The following is a 25,613-nucleotide window of genomic DNA, read 5'->3' on the forward strand; positions in this document are numbered from 1 at the left end:
AGAATTTCCAGACTCTTATCATGTAATTCAGAATATGCACAATATATAATATGTATTCTTGTGTATTCGCCGCCTACCTGGCATTATTAATCAAGTTCAACGATAGGCTTTTTTAAGGTGAAACAAATGGCAAGAGCAGACAAATGACTAAAAGCCTTTAATATAAAAGCAATTTAAAACATCTAATTATTTGATTTATGGCTTCTTGACAATAACTTGCTGACAACGCACTTAATTCTAGAAGATTCTTTTTTAAGCATTTCTTTAGACTCAGTAAATTTACGATTACAGATAAAAATATAAATAGTATGTCTCTCTATAAAAGTGGCTTTTGACCTCCCCTGCTAGAATCTATAATGAATCTGCAAACACTAAGATTTGGACAGGACAGTTACACAATTGAATTTACAAAAATTACTGTAAGTGGCTGAGACCTTTAATGCTGAGGATTAAAAGGGCCCAGGAATCCAAGTTAATGCCACATAATATAGGAATATCACAATAGGATGCATTTGATAATTAGATTTATTTATTTTTTTAAATAGTAAGTACAACGTTAAATCAGCAGAATTTCACAGTAGGCTTCTCAAGTATTTGATTTTTGGCGTATGGTAATTAAGTGTAAACCATTGCTTTAAGTGCTGTTTTCAACAATATGCAAAAATCACACTTGATTTAAGAACATTCATTTAATAATTTAAATTCTTCAGAAAAACATCAAAAATGAATTATCACTATATTGTAAACATGATCAATATAAACCTTAAGCTATGACAAAAAGATCACAATCCCAAAAAGCAGCACAAATCTCACCTCCTTCAGAGGGAAATGCATACCAAAATTATCAAAAAGAGAATAACAGAATTGACCTGTCAATTACAACAAGAGAAAGAGGAAACTGTTTTTAACAAGGATGATCCCTGTAAGGTTACAGCTGTGAAAGGTAATGAGGTGCCTTAAAATTTTCACTTGAAAATCCTGCAAAGGCTCTTTAATTGTCCATTTGATTACGCAGAGTTGACCTTCTCAGGAAGCAACTTCTACTAGCAGTCCTGGAATGCTAGTTATGACCTGCGTTTGGAGGGTGCTGTATTAAAAGTGCACAAGAAAAATGTTATTAGACCCACAGGCAGAGACTTCACTTCTTCTAAGGACTCTTTTCTGAATACTACCATTTTTTTTTTTTTTTAATGTTTATTTTATTTTTGAGAGAGAGAAAGACAGAGCACTAGTGGGGAAGAGACCGAGAGATAGGGAGACACAGAATCCAAAGCAGGCTCCAGGCTCTGAGCTGTCAGTACAGAACCTGATGCAGGACTGGAACCTGTGAACCACGAGATCATGACCTGAGCCAAAGTCGATCGCCTAACCAACTGAGCCACCCAGGAGCTCTGAATACCAGCATTTTTAAAATCTGCCCTTCTACTGAGTTCCCTGTCTATTGTAGGAAGAGAAGAAACCTTTAGAGTTTACAGTGAGGCCACTGTAGAAAACAGTGACCACCCCCTCCAAGATGAGGCACACAAACACCCCAAAATAAACTTACTGCTGCCTTCAAAGCTTGATCTAGATCTTCAAGTATGTCTTTTTTATCCTCTAAGCCCACAGAGAGGCGAATCAGTGTGTCACTAATTCCAAGGGCATCTCTGTCGCTCTTAGGCACTGATGCATGGGTCATGATTGCCCTAAAAGAAAGAATAAGCAAATTTTAGATCATTATATTGTATCTTATTAACAAATTACAATTATCTTCCACTTTTTTCTACTCTAGATGCCAAATTCTTCATATGTCTATAATTTTTCACAGGCAAAAAAAAAATTTGTGAAAATTATCTTTTCTAGTCATTAAGTGAAAACGAAGATCTTTTATTGTTTTTACACCATCAGTGTTCTCAATCCAGACACTGAAGGTGCCAATCAAGCACTCCCATGTAGGAGGGAAAAACAGCCTCCAGTGTTTGCATTTTAACACCTGACTGAATGAGGCTTTGGCCAAATCATAAATCCCATGACCAATCAGCTAGACTTATGGAGGGTCCACTGGACTGAGAGCCAGCCAGAATTAATTCCCTCTGAATCAACGGATTAATCCAGAATGACACCTTATGAGGCTGATCAGGGAAAGTCAACCCAGGAACACCAGCAGTGGCCAGCAGTGAGCATTAGGAATTCCAGCACATATCCTATGAATGTAGAGGCTTGGAAAGATTTTCAAAACTACCTAGCAACCCATCGTCATCAACAAGTGTAAAGGTAAAGCACCTACCTAAAGGTCAGGCACTATAATAAGAATTGGGAAACCAAAAAAGGAGATATTTTCTCCACTCTAGATAACAAAGCAGAAACTAAAGATGATGACAATTCATGGAACAGAACAGTCTGCAGCAAATGCCAAACAAGTATGGACAGTAAGGATTACCAGAATTCAGAGGAGGGAGAAACCTGTGGGCGGAGGCATCATGGAGGAGATTGTAGCCTTGCTGAGCCCTACATACATACGCTGTCACCAATACTCATCCTTTCCCTGCAAAAAAATGCCTCTACCCGCAAAATCAATGCCTTAGTTGCTTTGTCCTGTCTCACTTCAAATTCATGGATAGAAAATCTCAGACGCGGTCAACGTAAATGAGTATCTTCTTTTATCACTCTACTGAAGGTCTACATGCAAACACCCTTCTTAAAATGTTGACTTTTCAGGCTTTTAATTCCTTAAAAGAGAGTATACACAAAAAAATAAGAACTTAGGCCTCTGAGACCAACAGACCTATGCATGAATCAGTCCCTCCACACACTGGCTGAGTGGGCTTGTAAAAGTTACTTGTCCTCAGCATCGATGTCCTTATCTAAAATAATAATAGCTATCACTTATTATATGCTTGCCACAAGGCAGGTACTCTATGAGGTCATTTGTGTGCATTAACTCATTTTTAAAAAATGAATACACATTGGATATTTCAAAGTTTGGCACAGTCATTAATAGAAGAAACACATATAAAGCATTCACAAGTGTAAATGTACAAGTATGGAGTGCATTAGATGCCTAATAAAAAATAGTAATTCCTGGTAATAGGTGACATTTACAGGGCACCTGCTATGAATCAAGGCATTGGGTTTGGGATATTTTTTTCCCCATATTTCCATAACAACCCTAAGAGCTGAGTACAGTGCTATCTACATTTCACAACTCAGGACAGGAGAGATTAAGAGAGCATCGGTAACTTTTCTGAGGCCATGGAGTGAATACGTGTTGTCAGGCTGGCAGACCAAGGCTGTGCACATTGGCTTCGCTTCCTCCCTCCCTTTTTGCAATGCTGTAGTCATTGCAGTGATTGGGAGTCACAGAAGGAGGGGGATAGAACAGACAAGCCCTGACCTAAATTCACTCGTCCACTGGCAGGCATTGAGGTTATGGCGTAGCTGGAATATCTGAGGGCCAAGCAACTTTAAACCAAATCCCCAAATAAATCAAGAGGGCTCTATTTTTAAGAGAGACCTAAAGTAATACGCATTTCTTTACTATGAAAAATAACCCAATTTCATATGCGGAGTGTGCCCTCTTGTGCATCCAGACTTACTAGCAGGCATCTTCTTGAAGACTCACAAAAACCTATTTTTGTTATCTTAATTATTTGAACAATTATTTGGGCATCATAGATTTTTTTTTAACTTTCTGTGAAACTGCCTGATTCTTCCCAGAAACTGTAAACTACCTACTGTGAGAGGGCAGGACAGCAAATGTGCCTAAATTTTGGCAATCCCTGACACTCCTCAACACAGTGCTTCCAGAACATTGTTATTCCAGAAATGTTTATGAAAATTGAAACACAGAAACATACCAGGGACATTTAGTACACTTGGTAACTATTAGGTAATGATGGTGAATTACCACTGCAATAATTACAATCTGTGGGCAGAGTGACACATAATAAAATCAGGACACAGCTCAGGAAGGCTAGGAGGGACAGGTAATCAATAAATGGCAATTATTATTTTAATTATCAATCACATTTTATGGATGAAAAACACTGAAAGCTTAGAGGTGAAGTAATTGGTGGGGCAAGTCTCAAACCCAGATCCAGGCTGCTTTTACCTCCTCTCACTGTTTCCATGGGAAGTTTCAAGAGTGAAGTTGCTAACATTTTCCCATGTTAGGAGTAATCAGCAAAACTTGCTGAATCTTTATTTCCTTGTCTATAAAATAAGTTGTTGGACTGATGGATCTCAGGCTGCACATTCTAACATCCTCTAGTGCTTTGATAAAATTAAGATGAATTGACTGGATCAAGAACACCAAGTTAAATTTGGGGCTATCTTGCAAATAACAGGAAGTCATTCAGGGTTTACCCAGAGGAACAGAAAATAACAGTATCTAGTAGGGCCCTCCTCTGACCATCGAGGGCATGGAGGTACTTTATCAGAGACACAGTCCCCATTTCAATATTTCAAGGAGATTTGAAACCTGCCCTTTTTTTTTTAAATATATTCTTTTGTTTAAAGTTTATTTATTTTGAGAGAGAGAGAGGGAGAGAGTGAGGGGCAGAAGGAGAGGGAGAGAGAATCCCAAGCGGGTTCTGTACTGTCAGTGCAGAGTCTGACATGGGGCTTGATCCCATGAACCATGAGATCATGATCCCAGCTGAAAACAAGAGTCAGATGCTTAACTGACTGAGCCACCCAGGCGCCCCTGAAATCAGCCCTTCCAATACAAAGTCTCCAACCTCCCTTCTAGAGTGGAGTGGGATAGAACAGTCAGAGCTCAGAGGTCCTAAGATACAAGTCCCCGGGAATCGCCTTCAGGCTGAAGGGGGAAGGAAGCAACACTGGGCGCGGGCGGGGATACATATAGCTCACTGAGATTTTATCAGGGTCTCCATTCTATTGGGTTAAGAGTCCATTCTGATTAGATACCAAGATGCTGTTCTTATTGTTCAGTATCTTTTTTAAAAAAAATTTTTTTTACTGTGTATTTATTTTTGAGAAAGAGCACGCACACAAGCAGCAGAGAGGAAGAGAGGGAGACACAGAATCCAAAGCAAGCTGCAGGATCTGAGCTGTCAGCACAGAGACCGACATGGGGGCTCGAACCCACGAACTGTGACATCATGACCTGAGCTGAAGTCGGATTCTTAATTAACTGAGCCACCCAGGCACCCTTATTGTTCAATATGTTGAATTATTCCTGATTTTACCACACTCTTTTTCTAAACAATTGTTAAAGCTGACATCAAAGTTAAAACACGGAGAAAACAGAAATATACTCACGGAAGCTCAGCAAGACTTTCGTATCCTCCCAAGCTCTCAGCCAGAGTAAATAACTATGGCAAAGAAAACATTCGTTTAGATCTTTCACTAAAATAAAAATACAAAACTAAATGTTTTTAATAGAATGGCCCTGGACAGACGGTGAAAAATGGGGATTATGAAGAAAACACCAGTCGGGCAAGAAACCCAGAGAAAAAAATGAAAATAAAATCCGTGACACTGATTTCACCCATTAGACATATTATGTTCAAACTTGTAAAACATTAGAAGTTGAGGAAAGTGAATCTCCCATACCTTCCTAATTTGGTCCTATACTTAAGTATTAACATGAGCCCTAAAACCTGAGAATTATTGCATTTGAGACCTAGTTCTGTGGTTACTCTTAAATAAAACCTCTATATGTCTACCAAGTTACATACATTTACTTGTTAGTATGTATCACTTACTAAATTAATACATCCATTTAACTGCCTCCTGGAGTAGAAGGGAAAAAAACCTGTTTTTGTATTTAGTGTTATAGTGTCATAGAATTTTACAAATATTTTAAAATTACTCTCATAACCGTATTTAATTAAATATATGCCATCTTTCTGCTTTTAGTACAACTGTTAGTTACCAGTAGGCTTTGACTAATCTGGCAGCAGCCTATTCATTGACTTGCAGTATTTAAAACTCAGAGTCTGCTGCATGAGCTCTGTAAGCCCAGTGTATGTAGTTACACAGACCTCTCTCCCAGGGCCCCTGAGAGCCCCCTGCTACCATGAAAATTAGACAAAGGCCTCCCTTCCTTCACCACAGGCAGACGCAGCCGGGAGGCACAGGGTTTAGAAAGCCCTTCGTAGGCTGGATTTCAGAATAGCCTTTGTGCAGTGCCCTGACAGCACATTAATTGGAAGTTTCATGTACTATTTCACTTGAAAGTGAATTTTTAGAAGTGAATTTTTAAAATAAATTTGAAAAACCAATGCATCAGAACATTGTCTCTCTCGAGTTCATGGCTATGACTCGAGAGTTAAGTAAATAAACATATTCAGATGTCTGCTACTGAGCCAAAGTCATTTTCCAACCCAATGCATTTCATGATAAGGAGGTTTGTGGGTGTGACTTGCAGGTACAAAAACATTAATCCGAGTTGGGTGGAAATGACAGATAATGAAGTGCTGCAATTTATCTCTAGGACTTATTTACTTTTAAATGTTTATTTATTTTGAGAGAATGAGAGAGCATGCATGTGCAAGCAGGGGAGGAGTAGAGAGAGAGAGAGAGAGAGAGAGAGAGAGAGAATCCCAAGCAGGCTCCACACCGCCAGTGCAAAGCCCAATGCGGGGCTCGATACCACTAACCATAAGATCATGACCTGAGCCAAAATCAAGAGTCAGACACTCAACCAACTGAGCTACCCAGGAGCCCCTACCTCTATGATTTAAATACCTCTTTTGAAAGTTTACCTTTAGGTTCTTGAGAAAAGTCTCAGCATGTTGAAGAGTGCCCTTAATATAAAAGGTGATCATCCCTGGACAGCCTGTGCACTGACGCTTTGCCAGCTCATGCTGGGGATGAGAGGGCAGTCCTATAATCATGAGGCATAATAAGTCTTATTTATAGTCAAACATGTAATTTCAGAACAAAAAAAAAAAATCACTGTTTGCCAAAGCAAACTGCAAATAAGCCTAATAATGAGCTTTATGCCATGGTCACGTCTGACGACCTGTTCTGGCCCCTGTCTCTATGTCTCTGGCTTCATTTTGACCTATCTTTTCTACCCTCTCCATGCTGGAGCTACATTGGCCTTCTTTACACTGATTACCCCAGCCACTCTGTTACTTATCATTCTTTAATTTCTCGCTTAATATCTGTCTTATCCACCAGACTAGCTCCGTGTGGAGAAATCCATTTCTTTTGTTAATAATCGGATCCCAGTTCCTAGTACAAAGCTTGGCCCGTAGTTGGCAATTGATAAGCATTCACTGAATGAATCTGAATGCCTGTTCATGCCCTTCTAACAAGTGCTACCCATTCTTCAAGACACAGCCCAAAACTTTTCTCCCTCCTTCCATTTAAAATATACACCAGTCAACAGCTCTTTACCTAGGGTACATATGTAGTTCTGTCTTGGCTTACCTTAGCTCCTTGAGGGCAGGGATCAGGCTTAATTCTCCTGTCCACCCAGACTATATGGCAAATACCTCAAAGGGTTTAAAATAACTATTTACTTAAGACCACCACAATTTAAATAAAATAAATTCAAAGAGTAATACAGAAGTCTGCTAACTCCACATGAGCATTCTAGATATTGCCTGAGGTGAAAAAATTCAAAAAGCAAGAGAGCTTTGGGGGAATTTTGGTACGTAAGTATCAAGTCTGAATTTGACGAATATCAAGTCCCAACCTGAATCAGATAAAAGTTAGAGCTAATGCAAAATAGTTGACTGACAAGACTATAAGCAAATCAACTGGAAAGAAAAATGGTGTAATCTTGGAATAAACACAAACTTCCAAGCTAAAGGCCATCACAGGAACATCTAACACATAAAATCAATTTCCTAACATCCAAGCAGCCACTAGACTATATGCAACACAAGGCCACAGATCAGGTCTATCTTCTTCGCCACCAGGCCCACCACAGAGCCTGCCCATGAAACCCTAGGAGTCTCATTAACGTACCAGGATAAATAACCTTTTCTACCCTAGGATTAGATTCCAGAAACCGAGCAACTGCCATCCCATTTTCGAAATGCTTCTCCATTCGGACCTGTAGAGTCTTCAGACCTCGATTGCAGAGGTAACAGTCAACAGGAGATGGAACTGCTCCAAGAGCTGGAAAATGAACATATTCTGGGTTAGTCTGAAAGGTGGGAGGGACCCAGAAGATTCTCTCACTCTTTTTCATCATTGTGACTCTCAGAAGCCAGCTACAAAGGCCAATGTTTGACTTCTCGGGGGGGAATTCATACATCCAATCAGAAGCATGAAAATGAAGTATAAATTATGCTTAAAGAGGAGCGCCAGGGTGGCTCTATTGGTTAAGTGTCCAACATCGGCTCAGATCACGATCTCACCATTTGTGAGCTCAAGCCCCGTGTCAGGCTCTGTGCTGACAGCTCTGAGCCTGGAGCCTGCTTTGGATTCTGTGTCTCCCTGTCTCTCTGCCCCTCCCCTGCTCATGCTCTTTCTTTCAAAAAAAAAATAAACATTAAAAAAAAAATTATGCTCAAAGAAATGGGCTTTTTAAATTTTTTTTTAACATTTATTCATTTTTGAGAGTTGGAGAGAGACAGAGCATGAGTGGGGGAGAGGCAGAGAGAAAGGGAGACACAGAATCTGAAGCAGGCTCCAGGCTCTGAGCTATGAGCACAGAGCCCGACATGGGACTTGAACTCACAGACCGTGAGATCGTGACCAGAGCTGAAGTTGGATGTTTAGCTGACTGAGCCACCCAGGTGGCCCAGAAACAGGCTTTAAAATGAGAGGGGAAATGAATATCCTGCAAACTACACATGAGTACAATATGAACTTTTCAAATATGAAGTAAATAATCCTATGGTTTTGATTAAATGACACAGTGCACATAGTTTAACCTCACATTTCTTTGAAAAAGTAGAGAAAAATAGCAGTTCAGCTCCTATTGTTACTGAATGTTCTTCTAGCATTCTATTTAGCTTTTGTCTAAAGCAGAGGAGTTAATATGCCTCCAGGGTACATACCTCGCCTCTACTTTATATAAATGAAAGGAATTTATCAAGCAGTAAGTTTTGCTTTTCCTCCTTGGTGCTTCCTTGTTTTACTTTAATACTTACTTCCTAGGGAGGCATTTTTATTCCTAATTATGTTTCTCTCTTATCTGTCAAATTGCAATGGTTAACGAAGTGTCCTCAAATAAACCCTTACCTATACTTGAGATAACTAAACTATCTAAACAGGACATGGTGTTTAGACATCTGTTGAAAATATATAAGTTCACATATTAAGTGCTATTTAAAATTAACCACCATTCTAGATATAAAAGGTATAGTATAAGAAAGCCATTATTCCAAAGGTTTTATTTAAAAACAAATCTAGTAAGTTTGAAAATGAAAAATTCATGTGGGCTTTACCCAATTACAGTCAAAATTAACATGGATTTGAAAAATAACAAAATTGATCCCTTGAGTCATGTTATAAAGTCCTGCTATGATCTCTCTAACTATATTTTTATATCCCAATTTTTCTACTTTTCTTTAAAACTCAGAATCTTTCTCCCCCACATCTCATTTCTTCCTAATTTAGTAGAAAGCTATCACTTCTCAACATTTAGTGGAAATACAAATTATCAAATGTAGTCCCTCTGAGGGGTTAAGGGGAATTATGGACTTTTCAGTACTTACAATTTTGTAAGAAGCGGAGCCTATCATGGAGGCTCTCAGAATTAAGAGACACTAAGCCCATTACAACATCACTGTGGCCTAAAACAAAACAAAATCCTTTAAGTTAAAAACAATGCACGTCTATTCTTCATTCTGGAATTTCTAAAATATGACTTTCACTTGAAAAAACTCTTTTGGAAAATGATAGAATAAGTTTAAATAAACTGTATTCAATTTGATAGTACCAAAAGCTATACCTATAATAATAAAATAAAAATCACATAAAACTTAAATGTTTCTTTTTAAGCTGTCAGTAGGATAAAAATGTAACTTTTTTTAGTAAATTTCAATCCTCTGTTCGTAAGTCATGAGCATAGTTTTGTCTGCTATAAAATGGAATCCCATATTTAACCAAAGTATAATTTTTTACTTTCTACATGAGTCACAGAGAAAACCAGAATAACAGAAGAAAAAAATATCAAAATATCAAACCCTGTGGTATTATCATGTATCCATGGAAAGGAACACTCAAGTGTAGACTATGTATGTCTTACCATTCATGTATTTTGTTGCTGAATACATACAAATATCAGCTCCCAGAGCCAAAGGCCGCTGAAAGGAACAAAAGATTTTCATTTTCAATGGTAAAGCACTTGAAAATATGCTTCATTACATGCTTATTTGCTATTGTAAATTTCATTCCTAGTCTAACTTTTCAAAAACACACGCGTCTTAAAATTTTCCAGGATCTCTGATGCTATCTTTTCCCTTTCTCCCTCCCACCAAATAAAAATACAAAGTATTGGACCCAGTATTCAATCCAAAAAGCACAAATTTTCTGGAAATAGCAGATAAACTCAGGTCAACTGGTCTCCTGAACTTGTTTCTTTAGAGCAGTTGCTAGCTGGCCCTAAGTGTATTACTAAATTTACAATGCAGAGATGCTGGCATTTTATGACTCAGTAAACACAAAAGTAGTTGACATAAACATTCAGCAACTGTTTCATCAAATGAGTATAAAACTAATATGCTTAGATCTTTGATCATTAAAACCTTATAATGTATGCTGTAATTATTCACTTGATGTGCCATGATCTTGACTCTTAATTACTCTTTTATTGTACCAGTTGTGCCAAGTGTAAAGTCACTTAGTAAGAAAGTTGTTTGGATTGTTTTCCCTCACCCAACTTTCCTGCAAATCAATCCTTTAGTCTTAAAATGTCTTTGTTTATAGTGAGAGTTAAAGTAATAATCAACTTATTCACTAAACAATATATTATCAGCATCTTTCCATTTATACATTCTCTCTTTTTTTTTTTTTAAAGTAAGCTCTATGCCCACTGTGGGCCTTGAGCTCACAACCCTGACATCAAGAGTCACATGCTCTACTGACTCAGCCAGCCAGAAGCCTATTCACATTTACATTTTCTGTAAAAGAAAGTGTGGGCGTGTGTGGGCATGTATGTGCGTGTGTGTGTGTGTGTGTGTGTATTAATTAACCTCACCAGTTGTTTAGTCTTTGGAAGGTGTTACTATAACGGGGCTATAGGGCTTTTTCATTTGAGGTATTTCAAAAACAGGATATTTTAAATCTGGTATTACTCAAAGCACTCTCTACATAGGTGTTTGCTCATCGTCAAAGTGATGGAGTCAAACTAGATGAGGGTCTCTTCCAATGCTAACATTCTGTAAACTCTGGTCAAAAGAAAAGGAAAAATGAAGACCAATAACTAACACCTGTTGAGCTTAATATGTGCTAAGAACCATGTTAATACTTTACCTATCCCAGGGAAGCACAGTACAAAATATTTTACCCGGCTCAATAAAATCAGTACCTTAAGATTCTAATTGTACAGATGAGGAAAAAGGACTAAGAAAAACAAAATAGATCACTCAGATTAAAAAGCTGGGAGAGCTGGCACTCACACCCCGACTACATGAATCTAGAGGTTCTATCCTGAAACACTGAAACTTTATGCTGGTATGTCCATTTTGCCTTTTGTGACATTTATAGAAGATCCAGAAGACAAAAAGTAGGGAAGAAGGAGAATGTATCCAGTTTTCAGGAAGGTAAAATAATGAGAGGACCTCTTCAGAAGATGTGATTTATGGAATTAATACATGCAGTTCTTTATGGACAACAATGATTCTGATTAACTCAACTGGAATGAATCCAGGTTGAAATGGAGCAAACTGCAGTCCCTGGCATGAGGAAATGTGATGTGGGCTTCAGAAAGGTACAAAGACTGGACCTATTTTAGTGACAGTAATAGCGAAAAAAAGGGCCAGGCGTGATGAGTAATCTGGGCAGGCCCAGGCTAAAACAATTCATGTAGTCTCCATGGGAATATACAGGACTTAGTGTGACTCAGCTAGAGCAATGCTATGCTGTGTTAACTGGCCTAGTGTAAGTAGTATATGGGGTAAGAAGTTGGGATAAAGAATCCAAGAGTGAAAATCCCCTGGGACAAATAGAGACCTCCAGGAGCTTTTCACTTGGAAACAGACTGTTTTACCTGATACAAGAAGAAGCTAAAGATATATCGTGAGCCAAATGTAGGTGGCCCATGAAGCTATCCAATCAATGTAGCCAGGAAACATGTTTGAGGAAAAGAAAAGAAAATATGGTAGTGCCTTCTCACTAAAACAGAAGAAGGTGAAGAACAGGTTTATATAAACTCCCAGGAAATCGGCCAGTCACATGAAGGCAGCAGCCTGCGCCAACTTCAGGGACCCAGAAAAAAGGGGGCAAGTATAAACAATTGGCTATAAACATCTGCCTAATTTAAGAGTAGCAGAAAATGAGCTGGGCTTTCAGAAACTCTGCAGGAAGTGCTTTGAGAATGAGCATAAGGTACAAGGAGGAAGGAAAGAGCAAGGAGAAGGTAAGCTCCTAATAAGGAAAGGAAACAGATTGGGCTACTCCAAGGAAAGAGAGAGAACATGTGGGAAAAGGGCAGACAACTAGTCAATTATAAGGAAATCCCTAGATGATCTACCAAAAGGAGCAAAACAGAAAGAAGAATATGGAAAAAAGTAGGAAGAAAAAGAAAAGGAATGGAGGGTGAATGGGAGGGCTTGAGGGGGGTGGGTTAGGAAAAGAGATAGCTTAAAAGGAGCACTGCTGGGGTGCCTGGCTGGCTCAGTCAGTTAAGTGTCTAACTCTTGATTTTGGCTTAGGTCATGATCTCATAGTTCATGAGATTAAACCCTAAGTCAGGCTCAGTGCTGGGTGTAGGGCCTCCTTGGGGTTCTCTCTCTCTCTCTCTCTCTCTCTCTCTCTCTGCCCCTCACTTGCTCATGTGTGTACATACACACACTCTCCCTCTCTCCAAAAAAAAAAAAAAAAATTAATTTAAAAAAATAAAGAAATTCATAATATAAATAAGGTAAAGCTATAAAGAGCTGGACACTGAGGCACTGAAAGAAGAGAAACTAGAAAGGAGGAAAGTGGAGAAATAATATGTGTGACATACACTGAGATGTCGTGGAGTATAGCCTGTGTTTTCCATTTATTTGGAAGGTTAGCCAGGTTTAATTATATAATGCATTATATATATATATATATATATATATATATATATATATAAAATGTAGTACATTTAAATATACATTAATTATATAGCTTAAGATTTAATTATATATTTTAATAATAAAAAATAAACACATAATACATACATTAAATATATAACATATCTGTTTTTCAGTCACACCATATATATAAAAAATAATATAACTGACTTGCCAGCACATAAACATTGAAGTCCCTACTATTTATAAAGCACTGACAGATAAAATGACATAAGGTCAGCTCTTCAGAGTCTACACATCCTAAGAGAACTTAAAAGCTTTTTTTTTTTTTTAAATTTTTTTTTAATGTTTATTTATTTTTGAGACAGAGAGAGACAGAGCATGAACAGGGGAGGGGCAGAGAGAGAGGGAGACACAGAATCGGAAGCAGGCTCCAGGCTCTGAGCTGTCAGCACAGAGCCCGACGCGGGGCTCGAACTAATGGACTGTGAGATCATGACCTGAGCCGAAGTCAGACGCTTAACCGACTGAGCCACCCAGGCACCCCAAGAACTTAAAAGCTTTAATTAAGACATTTAAAACACACAAAGTCCCATACCACATATTAACCTCGGGTTCAAAAGATATTAACTAACGGCAGAAGGGTCCCATTAAAAAAAAATTTTTTTTAATCTTCATTTTTGAGAGAGAGACAGAGTGTGAGCAGGGGAGGAGCAGAGAGAGGGAGACACAGAATCCGAAGTAGGCTCCAGGCTCTGAGCTGTCAGCACAGACCCCGACACGGGGCTCAAACTCACGAACCATGAGATCATGACCTGGGACGAAGTCGGACGCTCAACCGACTGAGCCACCCAGGCGCCCCTAGAAGGGTCCAATTTTAATTTTTTGTGTAATCAAGAACTATGATTATATTCCATGAGTTTGATAACGATTTTAATGTAAGCAAGTCTTTCCTTTCCTAGTTACAGGTATCTGTGTGGTCTACTAATAATGCCAAAAAGTTATTTTCATTTACCTGGAAATATGCCGACATGAAAGTGTTATCCACGACCAAAATTATGTCACCGTGTTTATGGACAGTATGTGCACAGGCTTCAATGTCAATCATCTTCAAGTTAGGGTTTGTGGGGGTTTCAATCCAAACAAGCTAAAACAATTCAATAAATGACAATAGTTTATAACAATCCACTGCACAAACATACATCTCATATATTGTAACCATCTGGCAGACTACAGTGGAAGAGTGTAGGTGATGAAGTTGCAAGGTTTGAATCTGAATCCTAGGCCCCATTAATTTCTGAAAAGTCATAGCTAAGTAACTTACCCTCCATATTCCTCAAATTTTACATCTGTACAATGGGGTTGATAATATTTATCTTATGGAGTTGTTATAAAGATCAAATGAGATGTTACATAGAAGCAGAAAAGTGCTCAAGTTAATTATTGTAATTACTTTCCATGATAAAGAGGATGAATTTCAAAGACATAGTTCAGTGTCTAGGAATTTTGTTCTCAAAGGTAAATAACACAGAACACTAAGATTATTACAGCCTAGAATTTTCATTAAGGAGAACTACCCCTAAGCTATCAAACATATTCTAAATATTAACTTAAAAAGTGCCATATGCATTAGAAACTGTAAAATAAGTATCCAGAACTTGAACAGCATGGGTTTTAAAGTAAAGGAGAGAAGTTACACACAACAGAAAACCTGCTCACAGCTCATTTAAGAGACAGTATCATACCCCAAAACTTAGGGCAATTCAGGCACTGAATAGTAGATGCTTGATAGTGATTGAAAAGACCAAAGAAAAGAATTCTGTTTATTAAACAAGATGCCATTGCATTAAATGACATTACCTATAGGTTTCTTTTTAAAGGGGTTAATGATTCTTTATTACTATGTAAATGAGCAAGATATCTAGTTCAGTATTCTTCTGACTCAAGAGTTTTACCATGGAAAAGATAAGGGAGTTAATGCATATCCTATAAGAATTGAATTATTTTAAAAATAAAAAAATACTTTGGGTAAGAATTTATTACTCCCATTCACAATAAAAAATTAGTTAAAATAAAAATAAGTAAATAAATACCAAGTTGATTTTACAGGGACTTGAAAAATCTACTTCATATGACGAGGCAGATATTTCAGGGGGGAAAATGTATTAATTCAAGTCAGTAAAGAGCCACTACATAAAGTTCTGTTGACAAGAATTAACATACTCACAATTTGCTTTCCTCCCTTAGAAAGACTCAGACCAGCTATTTTAATAAGTATCTTTTCTCCTAAGCAAGATAAAAAACAAGTTCCTTTGAAAACAAACCTTAATCACTCAAAGCTCACCCCTGTGTTAATCTTCAAAGTAATAATTTGTGTGAGAAAAGGTTTTCGTTTTTTAGCATTCACCACAACATAATCTTAGATACAATTGAAACCTTTTAATCATTAGCAAAAAGTTGGAAAAGGCTGACTTATAAAAGACACTGGTCCTTCTTTTACCCATGCAGAATTTAAATGAGGCCCCAAAAAAGAATATCACATATGCCATTCACTCAGGCACAAAACACCTTCCGGTGGCATACAAGATTCCCAGGACGGAGGCTGAAGATTGTTTGTGGCCTATTCTCTACTTGTAACTATTATTTTGCTGAAGTATCACTTAGAATTCTTAAAAAGCCAGTATGCTGAGGGTTTGGGTCTGGCAAGCTTCCTTTTCTGCAATCCAATCTCTGTGATGACTGTTACCAGTACCAGCTTGATAATGCAGTACAGAATTGTATGCTTCTGCTAACAAATCTTTTTAACAGTTTTTATGTGTTAGATACAATCCTAAGCATTTCATAAGCCTTACTTCATCTACTTTACACAACCACCTTTCTATAAAGCAGGTGCAATTATCCCCATTTTGGAAATGAAGAAATTGAGACTTAGGTTAAATAATTTGCCCCTGATAATACACCAACTATGATACAGAGTTAGAACTTGAACCTTGCTATGGAATTCATGTTCCTGAACATCATGAGAAGCCAGACCTATCTTAATCTTGTTGATGGTTTCCAATGGCTTCTAATAAAATTTGTTGTGCATATTTAAATTATGTCCTCTAGTAAACAAAATTATAAAAACACAACATCACACAGAAAACAGACAAAACTGAAAACTAAGTTACCTTGGTTTCGGGTGTAAGGGCTGCCTCTAGCAACTTGGTCTTGGAACAATCAACAAAAGAAATCTTTAATCCAAATTCAGCTGCCACCTGCCTGAAGTACCTGTTTGTACCTGAGGCAGGAGAGAATCAGACAAAATGGAAAAGACACTGTACTGAGAAATATTTATTCCTTATAGGCATAAATACTTTAAAAATATAAGGAAGTGTCAATCACCAATAAAAACAAAATCAACAACAATTCTACTTTGGTCAAATAATTTAGCTATCTTGTATAATAAAGAAGATAAGGCTTGGATTTTAAACTAAGAGTTAAAGGGTCAAATTAAACACACTTGATATCTGCACCAAGAACATGAAGTGAAGCAGAAAATATTTCTGAAAGCATACAATCTCTGTTCTTTAAACATTAAGTGGCATGCATGCATCAGTATCTTTTTAACAATTTTTTCATAGTAATCAAATTTAAAATGACTGAACCACTGCCAGTAAAACGTTCAAAATAAATTTTCAGTCTGATTATGCTTTGATAATAGAAAAAAACAGGTTATTATTCTTTGTACTTTCTCAATCTTTTTGTTATGTGGTTCTAAAAGCTTTAATGATAAATGAGGCAAAAAAATCAAACTACTAGCTTATAGTTTTACAGTGAAAGAGAGAAGTCATTCAACCTAGAATAATTTCTTTCATAAACACTGTTCTGGATTTGATTTTTACATATGCAAATTTAAAGGAAATATTTCTATTATTGCTAGTCAAGCAAAAAAAAAATACTCTATGACCAAAGATATACTGAACTTTGATGTTATAAAGACCAACCCTAAGTAACGTAAGATTGAAAAAGAATGTAAAGAATTGTTAAAAATCAACAGCAATTTTCAAGATTTTATACCTAAGTGTGCCAAGAGGTTTTTATAATGCATTATAAAAGCAACTAAGGGTTTGCTATTTTTATAATTTCTATTCAACAAACTATCATAGGGAACAACCATAAATACCAAGCAGTTGGCAAATTTCTAGGAGGGTTAAATGATTACTAAAAGTAAGATTTAACTTTTTGTTAATAGGAGATAGATAAAATAATATTCTAGAAGTTTCATTTTAATTATCTGGAAGCATGTGGAATATATATATATATATATTTACAACATTTTTGCTATTGTTTTGAACACAAAATCAGTCTTGCTTACAGGGCAACCTGTCTCCTTTACCTTCTTGTCCACCACTTTAAATAACTTGCATTTATTTATTTATTTTTAAGTTACTCGCATTGAAATTGTTTAAAATTTGAAGTTCTTAAATTTGGATCCATGATGGACTTCAAGAGGTAAGACTTCTTGACCCTAAACTTAAAATGATAAACATTGGGTGTAATCTTAAGTACACTTTTTGGGGGGAAAGGGGCCCATAGTTTTCGATAGATTCTTAAAAGGTTAAGTGTGTGGCAGGGATACAGGGGTGGGTAGAGGTAAACTCTTGAGAGTGACCTGGGTTATAGCTCATTCTCATTACAGGTAAAAATTCTAAATAACACTAGAATACTCTCTCTTTAAACACTATCTTCTCTGTAGTAGAATATATGTAGAAGGTAAATCAGGTCCAACATCCTCATTCTAGCAGTTTAAATAAAATTATTATTAAGCAATCTCTCTTATAAGCAGTTCCAGAGCATGGATCCTAAATGTTTATACTCTTCCTTTACCAGGTCTGGGCCAGCATGGAGGTGTCCCTCACACCTTTAAAAGATAATAAATAATCAATAAGCCTGGTAACATTGTTAATATAATTCTGGACCTACTTTATTGTCTTTAACATATCAGTTGACACAACATGAATGAGAGAGGTCACCTACCTCCATATACATCATCCATACAAATAATTTGGTCTCCTGCTTTTAAGAGATGGGTAATAGTCACAGTGGCTGCTAAACCTGAAGCAAAGGCCAAACCTAAAATAAAAGCCAAGTTAGAGTAAGCCAAAAAGTTAAACCTAAAAGCTGAAAAACACCTAGAGTATTTACTTGCTTTACTTTATGTACCTCTCTCTGCTGTTAAGGACAGCCATTACTACTGAGTCACCAGAAGTCCTCCAGTTAATAAAATTGCCAAATTCCCTTGCTGTTTAGGATAAAGTATCTTTTTTTTTTTTAAGTTTATTTATTTCTTTTGAGAGAGACGGAGAGAGAGAGAAAGAGAGACAGAGAGAAGGGCAGAGAGAGAGAATCCCAAGCAGGTTCCACACTGTCAGCATGGAACCAGAGTCCAACTCAGGGCTCCATCCCATGAACCATGAGATCAGGACCTGAGCCAAAATCAAACACTGGATGCTTAGCCAATTGAGCCACCGAGGTGCTCCAAAGATAAAATATCTTTAACATAAAAATGTATAATTCTGCTTTCATTATAAAATTTAAACATTTCAAAGAAATAATTCTTTACAAAATTCTGAGATTAAAGGCCAATTGCCAATTAAGTTACAATTTAAAAATAACAAACTCTAAAAAAATTTCAAGCCTGAAGAACAGAGCTAAGATAGGATCACTCATTAACTATATGGATATCTCAAAATCAGACTTGAGATGTATCTGGTAAATTCTAAAAATTTGAGTTTTTGAAGATTTTTTAATGTGGAATCTCTTTTAAACAAATATGATCCTGAAATCTCATATAGAACAAAAATAATGAAAACAACTTAAAAACAAAACCTGGCATTGTATACATTAAACACTGTAAAAGAAAATATCCTGACAAAATGTCAATACATCACTGTGATGATAAAAATCACTATATGGTAGAAAGGATAATTCAATAACTTGAAAAATGTAATTATTATAAAATCTTCTCAGAAGTGTTTAGGTTGGGATTACAGTTCTCTTCTCAGCAGACCTGTGATCCAACAATGAATTCATATAGAAGCCTAAACTTTAAGCCCAGTTAAAAACTACCATGTTTTCTATATCCCACTTGAAAAACCTGTTGGCAAAACATATATAAATACTCAGTCTTTATACCTCCCACAGGAGGAAATAATGCTCCCCATACAGTACTAAATTATAGTACAAGTTTAGTGTTTAAAAAGAACTCCCCTAATGCAAACTAGTGCAGCCACTCTGGAAAACAGTCTGGAGGTTCCTCAAAAAATCAAAATTAGAAAGAACTACTCTACACCCCAGCAACTGCACTACTAGGTATTTAACCAAAAGATATAGGAGTGTTGTTTCGAAGGGGCACATGCACCTCAATGTTTATAACAGTGTGTCGACAATAGCCAAAGTATGGAAAGAGCCCAAATGTCATCAACTGATGAATGGATAAAGAAGATGTGGTATATATATAGAGAGAGAGAGAATAGAATACTACTTGGTGATCAAAAAGAATGAAATCTCGCCATTTGCAACAACATGGATGGAACTAGAGTATACTATGCTAAGCGAAATAAGTCAGAGAAAAACAAATATCATATGACTTCACTCATATGTGGAATTTAAGATACAAAACAGATGAACATAGGGAAGGGAAGCAAAAATACTATAAAGACAGGGAGCGGGACAAACCATAAGACTTTTAAATACAGAGGACAAAACTAAGGGTTGCTGGAGGCTTTGTGGGTGGGGGAGATGGGCTAAATGGGTAAGGGGCATTAAGGAAGAGACTCGGAATGACCACTGGCTGTTATACATTGGGGATTAATCACTGGAATCTACTCCTGAAATTATTGCACTATACGCTAGCTAACCTGGATGTAAATTTAAAAAATTAATAATAAAAAAAACCTCCCCTCGTCCAAAACAAAAGGAAACCCCCCCCAAAAAATCCCAACAGCCCATATTAAGATTTCTAACCCCTACACTCTTGCAATGAGAAAACTCAGAAGACTCTTATTTTCTATTCACTATTCTGCCCTCATTTAGTAACATGTATATAAAAAGTACAAAGATGATTTAATGGTAATCCACTCCTCTCATGAAAAAAAAAAAGATTCAAGGAGTTAATCCCTCATCTCTGAGGTCACATTATCAAGGGTACCTGGGTATTGCAAATGTTCCCCGATGTTATTCTCAAGCATATTATCAGGTGACTGAACCAGAGTATAAGAAAGTTTATATTCTCAGAGGCAGTGTTATAAAACTCAGTTAATATTTATCTATTTACACTGACAGCTCCAGATGGAGAGTGTATTTACACGAATACTAGATGGCAAATTCTGCCATTTTGCCTCTAATCATATTTATTTTTACCTAATAATTACACATACGCATATCACGCCATCTGTGGGAACTTAGACAAAAAAATTCAATGTCTTAGTTAAATAAAAGTTTTTAAGTAGCTAATCCTTACTTCTTTCCAATTTAAAATTCTGTGTCTCTATGATTTTGTCTACACAGAGAAGACTGGGTTCTAGGCTTCACAAACTTTGAAATGGAAATCACTTACTGTACTTGGCCCCATCTAATGCTGCCACTGCTTTTTCCAAGCAATTCCTGGTGGGGTTTCCAGAACGACTATATTCAAAACCCTGAAGAAAAGAAATGAGAGTTAATCCTAAGAGATTTAAGTTTAGTTATCAGTGTCCTAACACAGCCACCTCCACAACTACAGGTTCATCCTACCATAATGAATTTCTATTATTTAGTTATGACATGTCTTGCCATTAAACAGGAACAATACTGTGGCTGCAGCCAGTGTGATTAGAATTAGGTATCTGCCGCTTATGAGCTGTATGCCAAATAGGTAAGTTACTTAACGTTTCCTAGAGTGAACTCAGTACCTATGAAATGGGAATAAAACACAGAAAAATAATTCGTAAAACTGTTGTGATGATAAAACTATGTAATGTATAATACATTTGCTCCATGGTGACTGGCACATGCTAACTACTAGAAAAGTGGTTGTTTTTATTAGTAGTAGTATTACTATGTTAGACTCACCTTTACCCGTTCACCTGGGGGCATCAGGAAAAGGGAATCACCAGAGCAAACAGACTAAACTTACTTCTACCCTATATTTCATTTTCTAAGAAATCAGTGGTACAAGTCCTGTTTAGCAACCTACAAGAAACTATCAACAGATACCACAAATGCTCAAAGTTCAGATCTTGGCTCTCCAGAGCAACTCGAAAATATGGAGAGTAATTCTTGGCAAAGTGACTACACACAATTTTTTTAATTCGCTCCTTTTACATGCACCGTACTAGCTATGTTCATCTAGTCATTTCACTTAATCCTCGTGCTCTGCTTTTACAAAAGTGAAGCCAAAGACCATGGAGAACATCAGAGCCAGTATTCAAACCCAGGATGTAAACATTGACTAAAAATATAATTTTCTCCCCATGCCTCATATACCACATAACAAAACACATTGTTTCTGATTTGGGAGCCCAGGTATTAATAATATATATATATATATATATATATATATATATATATTTTTTTTTTTTTTTTAAGTTCTGTTGCTTTGTCTGTTTCCTTGTTTTTGACAAACTGAGTTGACCTATTTTATAGGGTTCCAAGATATCCTCCACCCTCCCTCCCATCACCTCCTTGATGTCACCTGCAGCTGTACTCCCCAGACAAAAAAATGTTTGGATTCATGTGGCCACTGCCACAGAAAGGCACCCCATGTTTCCATAATTATTCACTGCAGAGATTTAACTTTTTTTGCGGGGGGGAGGGAAGGAGAAGTATATCTCAGTGGCAAATTCCCACCCTCTCACCCATTCTATGGCTTTCCAAATGGAACAGGAGAAATAGATGCTTCTCATTCAGCTCCTCAGATTGTCTTTAGCGCTCTCAACTGAGTTTTTAAAGGTATTAACAGGATTTTACCTGGATTTTACCATCCCTGCTGGCTCTCTGAAAATACTTAATTATTAATATCTAGTTAAATGGTTAATTTTCCACCAAGAGCTCAAGATTGGGCAGCCACACATTCACAAAATCCTACATCAGCAACAGACTGCATGCTTGGAAAACAGATTGTATAACACATTTTGATTCCAAAATACAGTAGCTAGAAGTATCCTAAACCAACTGTAGAAATGCTCTTTGAATTCTATCTCACAGGGGCTCAGTAGGTTAAGTGTCCAACTTCGCCTCAGTGGCTCAGTCTCTCAGTGGCTCAGTAGGTTAAGTGTCCAACTTCGCCTCAGATCATGATCTCAGGGTTCCTGGGTTTGAGCCCTCCTTTGGGCTCTGTGCTGACAGCTCCGGGCCTAGAGCCTCCTTCTCACACTCTTCACTCTCTCTCAAAAATAAATAAACTTTAAAAAAAAAAAAAAGGTTTTTTTGAAAGGAATTCTACCTCACAAAACAAAGAGTTAAGTTTAAAATAATTTTTCTAGATTTATATAACATAACACAATAAAGAGGTTTTTGAAATATAATCAAGGCTTTGGACCTAACAAGGTTTATTTAATCAATTTCCTTAAAAGCTCAGCAATTTTAAATACTTCAAGTTGGGGCGCCTGGGTGGCGCAGTCGGTTAAGCGTCCGACTTCAGCCAGGTCACGATCTCGCGGTCCGTGAGTTCGAGCCCCGCGTCGGGCTCTGGGCTGATGGCTCGGAGCCTGGAGCCTGTTTCCGATTCTGTGTCTCCCTCTCTCTCTGACCCTCCCCCGTTCATGCTCTGTCTCTCTCTGTCCCAAAAAATAAATTAAAAAAAAAAAAAAAAAAACAAAAAAAAACTTCAAGATCCCGTCAATGTGTTATCAAAAGGGAGTAACAAAAAGAATCCTCCTTCAGAGCCTTGTAAGTCATTTATCTCTAACTCTGGGTCAGTTCCTTCTGTATAAAACTTGTATAATACCTGTCCTGCCCTCTGACCTGGGGGAAGTGTGAATGTGAACACCGTGAAATACCCACCTACTGAACAATTATAATGTACGATAAAGCTTAACATATGTATCAACAATTCATGTGGTGAATACTATTATTAACCCATTTACTCAGGATCAACCTGAGGCTTGGATAGGTTAAGCAACTTGCTCAAGGTCACCCAGATCAGAAGAAGTGGTGTTAGAATTCAAACCTAGCTCCTCTGACCAGGTGATTTGTGCTCTTAATCACTAAGCCTCACTGCATAAATGATGCAATGGGTTAGATTATTACTAGTATTATTGGAGTAGAGCAGAGTGTAGCCTAATGTCTAAAAGCAGGGTTCTAGAGCAGAGTTGGAATCCTAGCTCCACCACTTACTAGCCATGTGGCCTTGGGCAATAGTTACTTAACACTTTTAAATGTTTCTTCCTGAGAAAAATGAATACCTAGTTCACACTAGGGCTGTTGTGAGAATTATCCCAGAGCATACCTGAAATACATATGATATACTATGTGTAAGTCTGTATCTAGCCCATAGCAAGTACTCAATAACTATTAATAACAATACAGCCATTGGGCATGATCTTGATTCTAGGTGAGTTATCAGATCCCGAGTTTTTTGGGGTTTTTTTTTGGTTGACTCCCTAGTATGTCTTTATAATTTCTGCTGCTGAAAGTAATTCAACAAAGTTATGACCCTCAGTTTTGAAGTGCAAATTTCCCAAAATTACATGAATTTCAGTTTAAATCTACATGGCAAGTTGGACATACTGTTCCTTCCAGTCCTGCTTTATCAAAAGAAATGTGATCACTTGACCATCAAATACAAAGATTTAATGCAAGGAAGATTACAGGTGTAGTAAACATCTTTTGGGGATGCAAAGTGGCTACACACAATATTTTTTTTAATTTGTATAAGCCATCTTATAAATTATTTACATGCCTTTTTATGTATAAGCCATCTCTCATTTCCCGCCCAACCCTTGACCCCATCCACCCACCTCCCCAGCCAGACCCAGCTCACCGAGTGATGGCCGGGAGCCTCTTGCTTGAACGTGGTGGACAGTGAAATGGGGGGCACCACAGCATGGGAGGTCCATTGCTCGGGTTCCTGGCCCACATGGATGGCCTGCGTGGCGAAATGTTGGAAGCGAGGCTGGAAACCGTACAGGGAGGCGTCTTTTTCCTGCATCCTGAGCTGCGCGGGAGGGAAAGAGAAAGAAGGCGAGGAAGATAAAACTAGACAACTGGTACGACGGGCCTGAAAGAGACACAAGACTAGACGAACGAGAGCCAAAGAAACGGCGGGTGAACCACCGCGAGCGCACAAAAACCGGGCTCCCCGATTCAGTGCCTGACACTTTAGTAGCCGGCCGGGAGCTTTGCGTTCACCGCAGGCGGAACCAGAGAGACCCAATGAGCTAAGGCCCCGACGCGACCCCTGTTCCTCATTGGCCGGAAGCGGAGGCGTTGCCTGGAGCGTCGTTGGGACCGCCCTTCCCCGTGCTGAAAGTGGAGTGAAGCGGGAGTCAGTGTGTCCACGTGGTGTTAGTCCCTGCGGGCGAAATTCCTGAGTCCGGCCCTGCGGGAGGCTGCCATACTGGCTCCAGAGAGCCACTGAGGCGTCTGTGTGACCTCAGGGCAGAGGTTCGCCGGAGACTGGGAGAAAGGCTGGCTCAGTTTGAAACCGAGTAACCTGTAAACAGGCCACACAAATAGCTTCCCCTTACTGTGTAGCCAGTGTCCCTGACCCCATCCCCAACCCCCTTTGCCCTAGGGCGATCTGACCTGACGCTAGCAACCAAATGGAGATTCCAACGAAAACCGCCGCGCAATCTGCCATATCTGCAGCTTGGATTCTCATTAACTTCGGCAGCCTGCCTTTTAAAGTACACTGAACTTCGTAATGACCCAGTACTTGCAATGATGGAAACATGAGTGAGGGTCATATTTTTCTTAAGGGCAAAGCTGCTGTAGTGAGGATCTCTAATCAGAACTTTGGCAGCTTAATTTGAGCTTAAAATTAAAAGCTTAAAAGCCGAATTTGAGTTTTTTTCGAGCATCATTTTCTTCTTTTCAAGACCCGGAGAAACTCTCCCTGATGAAAAAGAGTGTGTGGCTTCAAAAAACTTATTGGAGCCTGAAATCCTTACACAAAATGACTTCACTGTTGCACAACTGACAGCCACATCCTGGTAGGAAAAAGGAAGCAATCCCCTGTGGCGATTTACTACTCACCTGCACCCAGAGTCCTACTCTCAAGGATCACTTATTTAAAAGAAACAACAAAAATCTCCTTGTTCCCTAAACAATACAGATTTGACCTACTTACTATTGTGACTGTTTTCTAGGATTGGGGAATTTTGGAATATTTCTGTTCCCACAAAATATTACCTAAAGATCTGAAAACTTTATTAAGCCATCAAGAAAGAAGAGATTACAGAATAAACAGTTCTTAAAATTTTACTGGAAAGACCAAGGCAATTTGCTTTTCAA

At 37.9% G+C, this 25,613-nt stretch overlaps 1 protein-coding gene across 1 annotated transcript; it reads right to left on the reverse strand.

Annotated features, from left to right (window-relative positions):
* Nucleotides 1-507: 507 nt before the first annotated feature.
* CTH (cystathionine gamma-lyase) lies at nt 508-24,517 on the reverse strand. Its single transcript, XM_019448897.2, has 12 exons — nt 24,142-24,517; nt 20,737-20,818; nt 18,156-18,251; nt 16,307-16,416; nt 14,152-14,283; nt 10,160-10,217; nt 9,627-9,704; nt 7,927-8,079; nt 6,711-6,832; nt 5,263-5,315; nt 1,547-1,685; nt 508-1,087 (listed from the first exon to the last, which is right to left on the reverse strand). Exons 1-12 carry the CDS (start codon nt 24,307-24,309, stop codon nt 1,061-1,063), a joined length of 1,218 nt encoding a protein of 405 aa, XP_019304442.1. The 5' UTR covers nt 24,310-24,517; the 3' UTR covers nt 508-1,060.
* Nucleotides 24,518-25,613: the final 1,096 nt, after the last annotated feature.

Source organism: Panthera pardus, unplaced genomic scaffold, assembly GCF_024362965.1.
Source record: "Panthera pardus isolate Hobbes unplaced genomic scaffold, ASM2436296v1 HiC_scaffold_11, whole genome shotgun sequence".
Classification (NCBI taxonomy): domain Eukaryota; kingdom Metazoa; phylum Chordata; class Mammalia; order Carnivora; family Felidae; genus Panthera; species Panthera pardus.